The sequence below is a fragment of the Boleophthalmus pectinirostris genome, unplaced genomic scaffold, assembly GCF_026225935.1.
Source record: "Boleophthalmus pectinirostris isolate CB_2022bp ecotype Guang Dong unplaced genomic scaffold, ASM2622593v1 HiC_scaffold_14, whole genome shotgun sequence".
Classification (NCBI taxonomy): Eukaryota; Metazoa; Chordata; class Actinopteri; order Gobiiformes; family Gobiidae; genus Boleophthalmus; species Boleophthalmus pectinirostris.
In genome coordinates, this window is record NW_026571047.1 from 19467610 (window position 1) to 19478159 (window position 10550).

The 10550-nt window shown below is 40.2% G+C and overlaps 1 protein-coding gene across 1 annotated transcript; it reads right to left on the reverse strand.

The window, feature by feature from the left end:
* Positions 1 to 2125: 2125 nt before the first annotated feature.
* Positions 2126 to 7686, reverse strand: sost (sclerostin). The gene is made up of 2 exons (XM_020918295.2): positions 7349 to 7686; positions 2126 to 2535 (listed from the first exon to the last, which is right to left on the reverse strand). Exons 1-2 carry the CDS (start codon positions 7602 to 7604, stop codon positions 2126 to 2128), a joined length of 666 nt encoding a protein of 221 aa, XP_020773954.1. The 5' UTR covers positions 7605 to 7686.
* Positions 7687 to 10550: the final 2864 nt, after the last annotated feature.

Here is a 10550-nt window from a genome sequence, read left to right on the forward strand (position 1 = left end):
TTTGTGAGAGACATTTTGATGACTCTGGACAATGAAAAGACTGAATATTTTATTATGAATTGTTAATTGTTATAGTAACAATAGTAGCATTTTTTTCAATCTGAAATCTATGGATTATAAGTTTGTGTGATCATTAAACTTAGATCAGAGTCTCTCAAGTTTTATAGATACTGTTTTTGAATCTGCATTGGTGTGGTGGGTGAGGGGCACAGTGGCTGAGTGGGAAGCACACTCACCTCACAGCAAGGTTAAGGCTGAGACATTTCCCTTCATTTGTACCTGCCTTTTACATGCAAATGGAAAATTCGCCCCTGAAAATGAATCTTTCTAAAAACTCCAGCTAGAGTGGAGACTCTGGAAAACTACGGTTTTGTGTTTTCATGTAAAGTGCGTCCAATGTTTACATTTTGCTATGATCATGGAAGCATTCAGAGCAGCAGTCGCATTTCTTATGTATTTGCATTTGCACACACAGCTGATGTTTCATATCCATGATCAGAGACCAATGAGCACTCGGAGTTCAGCAATTTTGCCACTTCTTTAACATATCTGTGGAGAGGCGAGCCCACTCAGTAATGCATGTTTTTCAAGGTATTTCTGAGTAAAACTTAAACTGTAATAAAATAAATGCTACAGGCTTGAATCTAATCCAGGTGCCTCCCAGAGGCTCGGTGTAGTTATGATGGCGCTTGATGGCATATTTATGCGGGTTGATATAAACGAAAACTTTTTTGAAAACGATGCTGTGTGCACGATGTTTAAAGGTTTGATTCTCGTCCTGGTTTACATGTTTATCTCCTGTAAGACTCAAAACCCAAAACATGCACAATAAGTTAAAATCCTCTAGCTAAGGTAGTCCTGACAAGCCTAGCTCAAAATCTGGAGATGGGTCCCACACTGCTCCTCATAGTCGCCTCAGTGGTCTTGAAGGACGGGGAGAAATTTACTCATGAGGACAATTTCTTTATGCTTGACAAAATCGTAATAATATAGTGTGAAGTATGAGATTGAGGAAAAGCAACAAGAGGTCTTGGAGCGGTTAGATCCTGGGTTCGATTCCTGGACTGGGTGGGACCCTTCAGTTTGGAATCTGCATTTACCTTTGTTTATTTGTGTAAGGTAAGGTAAGGTAAGGTAAGGTATACTACCACAAAAAAAAAACTGTAACTTTCCTTAGATTTTGTGCATTATCTTAGCACAGCGTCAGTATAGTGTTCATTACTGCTGTTTAAAACAAAAAACTTTATTATATTTCTCTCAAATCCAAAGCTAACTGTGACTTTTCTACTTGTAGATTTAATTGAACCGGCACAGAAAATTTGGCTGGGATATTGGTCAGGAATCTGTAGCTGGAAGACAACCTGTTGAGCATGTTTAGGTTGGGTTGATATGATTCGTACTAACTCACTCCTCACCATCTTATTGGAAATGTACCTTCAGATTCACAAATTACAAAGCTGCGTCAGAGCTAATATAAAATCATGTCTTCCCTTTTCATTTCTGTCCAGATTCTCAGTCTGAGTCATGGAAAAGTCGCTACTGTAGCTGACAAGCACGGGGTTCGGTGGCTCCAGTTGGGACACACTGCTGCTCGGGGCTGTCCTGATGACTGAGGAGCTGAGGCACTGTCCAAAACCTCATCAATACCTGTCAACATCCAACGTCTGACCCCTTCCTTAGCTGCTGTCATCTCCTCCGAACCAGAGCCAGAATGGAGATGGATTAGGACCATTTAAAAGCAAAACCTGCCTTCAGAAAACCTTGGAGCTCTTGGAAAGTTACGGCCGAGTGTTGTTGTGCGTATCCGCTGGGTGTTTGTACAGGTGGACCGGAAACATTCAGGTCTTCTCGTTAAGTTTGAATCAGATAGTGTCAAAGCGATTAAGCGATATTTTCAACATGTTATGTTTATCTGACTCAGTGCTACATCTCTCGACCGGCCAAGCTCTCGATAATGGTATTTGTCATGCATTATATCACATTGGACAATATGGCTGAGAAGCAGGACTGATAATGATGTCCATGACTTGAACCAGCCCAGCACATATTAGCTTATGAGTCTCATCTCCTCTTTGCCGGAGATATATTCTTGTATAGTATATCTAGAGTCCTATTCAAAGTCATTTCAGTACATGTTGTCTATGAGAGGCGTATTGTTTTTGTTCCTATCCTGGGACAACCGACCGTGCTTCCTGTTCCTCTGCGTTTTGGGCACCTCCTTGGCCTCCGACTGGTTGTGGTGGGGCCTGAAGCGCTTACACTTGCAAGATGTCACCACGCGGATTTTATAAGTCCGAGTGTTTCCGTTGGGACACTGGAGCTGGACCCTCTTCGTCCGGGAATGCGCCGGGATGCAGCGGTACTCGGAGCCGTTGTTCCTCCACCATTTGCCCCTCGTGATGGAGTTGGGGAGGAGGTGGCTGGGCATGCACTGTCCCGAGCACACCAGCTCCCGGACGGGCTTGGCACTGCGGCAGGATCCGTCCGTGATGTAGCGAGTGGAACGCAGCTCTCTGCAGCTCAGCTCAGAGGCACCTGGGGAGAAAGACAGAGTTCATGATTAGGGTTATGGCTTCAGTCCAGAATAAACTGTTTGGAATGGACAGATGTACAGAGTATATGTGGTTTCTTGAATACATTTGTGGAGAATGTTTGCTTTATTTTACAAAAACATTAACACATTTCTACTTTTGTTTTACTGATTTTTTTGTTTTGTTTTGTTTTGTTTAAAGGTGCACTATGCAAACTTTTCTGGTGGACCGACTTGAATGTTCCACAATATGGCATTCAACTTATATATCTATATAGGGCTGTTTTCATTGCTTAAAATGCCTTGGAACACAAGCAATTGCACTGTGAGCTTGGTCACCTCTCCACAGATCCGACCTATGGTGGTGGTTGCTTGTTGATATGGAGATAGAAAAGTTTATTGCCACACTGTAGAAAATTCTAGGCCAGAGGTCTCCAACCTGTGGCTCAGGAGCTACCAGTAGCTCTCCACCCCCTTCCAAGTAGCTCACCAAAGGATTTCTGAAATATATGTATTGTGGATAATAAGTCAAATTTGATTAATTAAAGGTAAATATATCATTCTGATACACAACTTGGTGCACCGATAAATGGATAATGGTTTATGTTTTATAAGCATCTAACAGTTCCCCATCTAAGGCTCGCCGTGGCTCTTGTATTTACTTTGTTTCTTTGTGACTGCTAAAATTGGTCGCTCTCTGGCATTTTTGTTTCATAAAGGAAGCTGACTGGAGAAAAAATGTTAGAGACACCTGTTCTAGGGAAAGCATAACATTGTTAAGATTGTTAGATCCTCACCCAGAAAAGTTAGTTAGGCTGGCGCCGCCTAGTACCTCTGCTCATTTTCATTTCTCTCCAGTGACTAGGTCAGGAATCAAAATACACTAGACGGTTTGCAAAAAACCCTGAAGTGCAAATCCGGGCACCAGCCAATCAATGAAGAGCCATACATTCTGTGTTGGCAATGATTCCCAAGATCGAGGATTTAAAGCTGGAACAAAGAGAATGTTTGGTGAATTTTATCAAGGGGAAAGACGTTATTGCCCTTCTTCCTATAGGATTTGGGAAAAGCTTAATATACCAGTTAGCCACGTTAGCGGCGCATTACATACATCACAACCAAATAGCAGCGATTGGTTAAATAAAAAAAAGTACCCGCCTACTGTCGAGTGAACAAATCTTAACACTGCAAGGTCAGACGGTTTCCACAAAGTGAAACCGGCTGATGAATCAGACTACTGTTCCCCATCTAAGGCTCGCAGTGGCTCTTATATTTACTTTGTTTCTTTGCGACTGCTAAAATTGGTTGCTTACTGGAGAGAAAAAATGTTGGAGACCCCTGTTCTAGGCAAAGCATAACATTGTTAAGATTGTTAGACCCTCGCCCAGAAAAGTTACATAGAGTACCTTTAATGTGGGTCACATAAGTAAAGTACATGTGATGTGATGTAGGTCAAATAAACCAGATTATTAGCAGTTATAGCAGCCTGTAGTTCTAGTTTCTAGTTTCTAGTTCTAGTTGCATAAACAATATTCACTGGTGTATGATAACAGAGAAGGGTGTACAGGGGGTGGTAGTACCACTAGAGGCAGTCAGATTTTTTGTAGAGTCAGTAGTACTAAGTAAAATATATTTCAGTGTTACTCAAGTACCACCTACTCACTGTGTACATTAAATCTAAGCCAGATTCACAGTTTGAATTGTGTGATTAGCTGACAATAGAGTTTGACAAAAGCATCCAACTGGCAGTACTCAGCTGATAGCAAATCCAGACTGTGGGGCCATTAAACAACTCAAGCTCAATCGAACATAATGGAGGGTTCATTTTGGGGAGGAAAACTGGCATTGGACACTGGCCCTCAGGAAACCCGGGGCAGAGAAAATAGCTGTGGTCTAGTTATTTTAAGGCCGAACATTTTGGTGCTATCTTGGACATCTGCCAGACTGATTTCAGATAACATCCACGGCTTGTAATCCTATATAGTAGCCACAACTTTTAACAGCTCCAGTTATTGTCCCATTTTTACAAGAAGCAGTGAAATGTCGGTTAACAAATGATACGCTAGCCCAAGTATCTAATTCCCTGCGTGGTTTTCTTTAGGGTTAAACAAAGGGTTTATACGCGGTGACTTCCCTTTTCGAAAACCTGATCTCGTGTTATTCTGTTGTGGCCACTAAGGGATTGCCACAGTTGTACACAATGGCTACCACACGCATCAAGTGGCGCTTACCACACAGACAAGCTGTTGTGTGAAATTAATACTAAATACTTGAATTCCATGTCTGCTTTCTCCAGCCAGAGAATGGACTAAAAGTAATAGTTTTTTCAGGATTAAGAGAACTTTGTAAGACAATATGGAACATGCATTTACTCCTAAACTATGACATATGGACTCAAGTTATCACGCAGCGTCTGTACCACTGCAAAATAAGATAAAACTAAAATAACACTTGATTTGTTATGGTTAAAGTATACAAAGATGCACATGGTTTTATTTTGGGAGAAATTATCACTGATATTTTAGAGTTTGAGCAAACGTCTTCACCATTGCGAGATCAACAACTAAACCTTGACAGAGGTCTAAAAGATATGTTCACTTTAGCACAGTTTAGTCCTGTTTACAGCTGATTTTGAGTCCTGGTCCAGCCCAAGTTTAGGCTACGTTTATATTATGATGGTTTGAACAGAAGACGCAAAAGTGGCGTTGCGTCTTCACTTTTTATTCTGCGTTTAGATGAGCGTTTACAGGAGGAAATCTGCGTGCATATGGTGACGCAAAAGTGTGTGGAATTGGATTGGGTATGCATGCCGGGTGGCTCGGTGGTGACACTAGGTGGTGATGTATGTGGCGTAAACGTGTACGTGAAGTGAGCAGATTTGACCAGAGTTTTGCATCTTGGGCAGTGTAGACAGAAACGCTATGGTGGAGTGTATTCAACTTTTCCACTCTGGAGGCTGGTTTCAGATTTTTGCATTTTTAAGCTCCAAAAATGCCATCACCGTTTAAACGAAAGGCACTTCTGATAAAATATTTTGTCGTTTTTACCCGCAAGCGTTCTTGTGTAAACAGGCCCTTAGTTCCAGGTTTAGTCCCAATATTGATTTGTGTATGCAAGTGTGAATGCGCCCTAAACCAGACCATTTCCATTATATTTTCTCTTCATAATAATTTTGGCTCTCCCCTGGGAGGCGACTTCTGTTGTAATATTGAGCAACGCAAAGCACACTGAAATAAATAACGCATTTCCTTGCATTTTGCCCATTAAAAAACAATCTTTTAATGGCTTGTAAGCAGATCACGGCAGACTACTGTACAGTTGCGTGAGCTGCTAATTCTCCCTGTGTGATGAGAGGGAGAGAGTCGTTTGGGAGAAAGCTGGAGACGGGCCAGGCACCGGTCCAAACCGCGCTGACACCGTGACGACCGCGGACAAAGAGGCTGCCTATTACTGTCGATGAGCTACCAAAACTGTTTTATGAAGCCTTAAATTACAGCCATAATGGAACACATAATCTGATTTTTTGCATTCTCGGTACTGTGCTTACTGTAGTGACTTTTAGCCTAGTGGACTTTTGTAAATAGGATGTTCCGCAAACCACAACTTTTACTTATATATTAAAAAAAGATGGAACTTCTAGCTATATTCTACCACTGCCACTCAATGTTAATCTTATACAAACGTGAGTGGGAAAAAATAATCAAATCTCAATAATATAAATCATCTTTTTTATGCTTCATCACCCCAACTCGATTTTAATTCTTTAGTGTACATACTTCTGCTTAAATAGCCTATTATTATTATCATCAAGAAGTAAAACTCTCGCTTGCAAACAATGTAGCTCTCTCCATCTCCTCACCACTAATAGATAATGACTTCTTTCCATGCAATCAATAAGTTAATTGTTGAAATTAAGACTAAATTGTGATAAATGTACCACCCAGTTTGACAGAGCTAGACCCAATCAGAATATTTTCATTGGTAACAGGTGGGAGTAATCTCAAAGGCATTCTTGCATTTAAAAGGCGATCCCAAACCACCCAAAGAAAACTATTGATGTATAAACTCTGGCATTTTCCATTGGAGAACCCACGTTGTTGCAATCACAATTACGCAGAGAGTGAGTAAAGCCCTTCTTTCTAATAGTATAGGAAATAATGAGTGAAAAATGTTGATTCTCCTTTAAACGCTTCATTTCAACTCGCGGAGTGCAGCAGAAGCCACAAAAATGTCTCTACATCACACGCCACCACCGCACATTTGCACTGGGCACAAACTCAACACTGCGCCGGAGCTGTTCTTAATTTGGTAATTAGTGGGAAGGAATTAACTCAAATGAAGGGAAATTTCTTATATTGTGACAAGATGGGTTCAATTATACAGACCTGGGCCTGTATTTGATTTGCAAAAGGTGAAAGTTTGACGATTCCACTTGAGCACAAACGCCCTTGTTGGTTAATTAGCATAATTATGGGCAAGGGGTCTGTTAATTTTCACATCAGTTATGACATAAGATTTATTTTATTTTGATTTGTTTTAAGAATTGACGTCTGCAGAGTGTAATCTAAAACAAAAGCCAGTGTCAAGTGTCTATCGCTATTTTGTTGTGTGCGTAAATTAAGCACAAAACGAGCCAACTTGTGTGCCAAATCATATTCTCAATCAGTTTTCCATGTTTTAAATGAGTTAAGTTATTCTAAACGTGCTCTCAAGTGACATAAATTGTACACATTTAAGCACATATGACTGTAATTTGTAACATTTGACTGTGCGTAATGTGCGTAAAACTCCAAATATCATCCATAATGGCACACTTACTATATGAAATCGTATTAGCTGCCCTTCCTCCGTTCTTCGCCCTGTTATTCAAAGTGTGGTTGTGGTTGCCGCTGTTGGACGCCCTCGCCATCACTTGCTGTTGCGTCCGCGCGTTGGCATTGCCTCTGTACTCCGGTAAGTTCTCCGTGGCATCGTTGTTCAATACTTTCCAGTCCTTCGCCGCGGCGCAGCATCCCTGGAGCAGCAGAAGCAGAACCGAGCTGGAGACGAGGACTATCACGGCGCACACCTGCATCGTTCACCGGTACGTCAGGCAATGCGCATGAAGACAACACGGGATGATCTGAGACGGGGAGCGAGTACGTGCCAGTGCGCTCTCGTTCGCGTCCGGAGTTATGCAAGAGACTATAGGCGCGCACGGTTTTTAAGACGAAGCGAGGATGACAATTAAAGCACCGGGTGGGAGGGGCTGGAGGAGCTGTGCTGAAACTTCATTGAGAAAGAAAGAAGAGAGAAATGGATGCAGAGAGAGAGGGAGAGAGAGAGAGAGAAAGAATGGGTGGGGTAAAAGAGGTTGCTAATGTGATGGTAGCCTAGAAACGATAAATTGGGAGATTAACTGGACAAGATATATCGGCTAACAGCGCTTTGGGAACGTGCCAATTGATTAAGTACGCGCAGTGTACAGAGCCTATTCTTATTACTTCCTCTGGGTTACGTGTTCACTAAGGATGTGGCAGCTTTAGATGTGGTTTATTTTGGACTTTATTTTACAAACAACTCAATCCTCCTTCCTCTTGTATCATTCCGGTTTTCAGAGGCTAAATGAGGCGATTTAATGAGTTGTTGTATCCCAAAAAAGAAACAGACTGTGATGAAATAAGGAAGAACTTTTAAATTGTTGTATCTGTTGCTTATGTGGCAAGTCTTGTGCTATTTTTACAACTTTAATTAATCATTATTGTTTGCATTGTTCGCTATTTGGATAGGAATGTAACAATAACAGAAATACGGTGATATTGTATCGTCAAAGTTCTCACAATAATATCGTGGGCCATCACAATATATCAAAAAATTACAAGCCTCTTTGCTTAAATTAATTGTTTTGGTGGAGCAACAGCTAAAAAAAAAATAGTGAGAACTACACAGACTATGTTCCTTTGCTCTGTTTCAGTCCAATCTACAAGCTAAAATAACTGTTATGAAGCACTTTAAAATCATAATTTTTTGGCTCTTTGGATGACGAGAGAAAAGTAGCACATATATCATTCTGATGCATCACAATTTTATATTATTATTTTTTGGCTCCACAAAATATCACAATAAATATTACACTGTGAGATGGATATCATGAGAATATCGTATCGAGAGATCTGGATATCGTTACAGCTCTACTGTTGGATGAATTTCAATAAAGTTGTCATCCTGAGGTGTGACCAAGTCGTTGTTTTACAAGTCTCAAGTAAGTTTCAAGTCTTTGATCTCAAAGAGGTCGAGTCAAGTCAAGTCAAATACAGGCAAGTCCAAGTCGAGTCTCGAGTCACTGTCCAAGTCATCTGCTTTGAGATTCAAGTCATTTCAAGTTTTTAAACCAAAGTACCAAAGTAAATATATAGCTTACATTTTTGCAATTTATATGACTTTTAAACTAAATTGTACTTAAAATGTCATGGTATATTTATATAAGAGTTGTAGAAATGCTCATTTTTCCTTTTTAAATGTCTTGACAAGAGTGCAAATTATTATGGTCAGAATGGTAAGCATTTAGATTTAAAAGTGCTTAACAAGAGTTATTTTGTCATGTGTCTGCACTGATCATATTCTGTGTAATTCCCTCTGTTTTACTGTGTTGTACTGTATTGTACTGTACATTATTGTAGTACATTTGAGAATACCACATCACAGTACTTCAGTTACATCCAAAGTACCAAACAGAAGTGGGAGGAACATGTTCCAGTTTGTTCTTGTAAAATTAAACACTGCATTTATCAACTGTAAAGAGAAAAGTATTTTCTAAAAACATATATTTATTTAGACGCATCAAGTCTTCTCAAGTCACAGGCCTCAAGACCGAGTCAAGTCCCGAGTCACTGACCTTCAAGTCTGACTCGAGTCCGAGTCACGACTTTAGAGTCCCACCTCTGTTGTCATCAAATTCAGCTTTAAATAAAAAAGCTTTATGAACCCAGTGTTGTTGCGTTCAGACCTGAAAACACTTAAAACATTATTGTTACTTTTGACAGTTGTACAGAATGAGCTTTTTGTTTTACGCGCAAAAGCGAAAAAACAATAAAACTGGCAAATAATGAGTCATTTCACTGAACTGTGAAAATAACCGCAGATGAGATGAAATAAAGCTTCAAATGGATGTTTAAGTGCTCGGATTTGACGTCAAAAATATATGAAGCGTGTTATGCAATGCAGCATTCCCACATCAGCCGTAACTTTTATTTAGCGCTTTTGTAATTGGGTTAAATAATGCGCAGTCTCTTCAAAGTCCACAGTGTCATTAATAACCTATTGTGGCGACGGGTGCTGACAGATCCGCTTCCTACTTCAATTCAAACACTGCCCCCTACAGGAAGAGTAAACACATAAGAAGAAAAGACAGGATTAAGCTACATTTAAGGCTATTGTGTACGCGAGTGTAGACATGCCACTCACGGCAGGAAGCCAGACATAAAGGCATGAAGTGCGTTTGTAAACCATTCATTTGAGGCGGAGATGCTCCATAATGATAAACACAAGTGTCCATGGTGTTCCAGGGCTGTGGTTGAATGCACGGTCACACACTCTGCACGAGGATAGAAATGGAAAATGCAAAAAAAAATTAAAATTATACTGTGGGATAAAACTTAAACAGGCAATTATAATTATTCCCTTAGCGTTTTCACTACAATCTTGTTACATTTTGGTCCAAATCTGTCATGCTTTTGAACATTTCAGACAATTTGATGAACAGAGCAACTCATTTGAACTTTTTAAAATCAGATTTTTTCATATTAAACAGTAATTTTAATGTCATATTTAAAAGCTACTATGTGATGTTTCTGCTTCTCTCCATGATGATGTTATTGCTTTGCCTAGATTTTTCCTCAGTGTGGCATTAAACTTATCCATCTCCGTGGAGACAAGCAGGCAACATCACCATGCCAAATTACAAGTCAAATCTGCAGAAAAAGTACGCAATTTTTTTTTCAAGCTATTCTTAAGTACGGTGGCCAACAAGTGCAAAACACTT

What these genes read in the sequence shown, in the direction of transcription:
- sost (XM_020918295.2), bottom strand. Translation starts at nt 7,604, where the DNA reads ATGCAGGTGTGCGCCGTGATAGTCCTCGTCTCCAGCTCGGTTCTGCTT. An exon ending in AGCTAATACGATTTCATATA is followed by an intron (nt 2,536 to 7,348) that starts GTAAGTGTGCCA and finishes CTTTCTCCCCAG; the next exon opens with GTGCCTCTGAGCTGAGCTGC.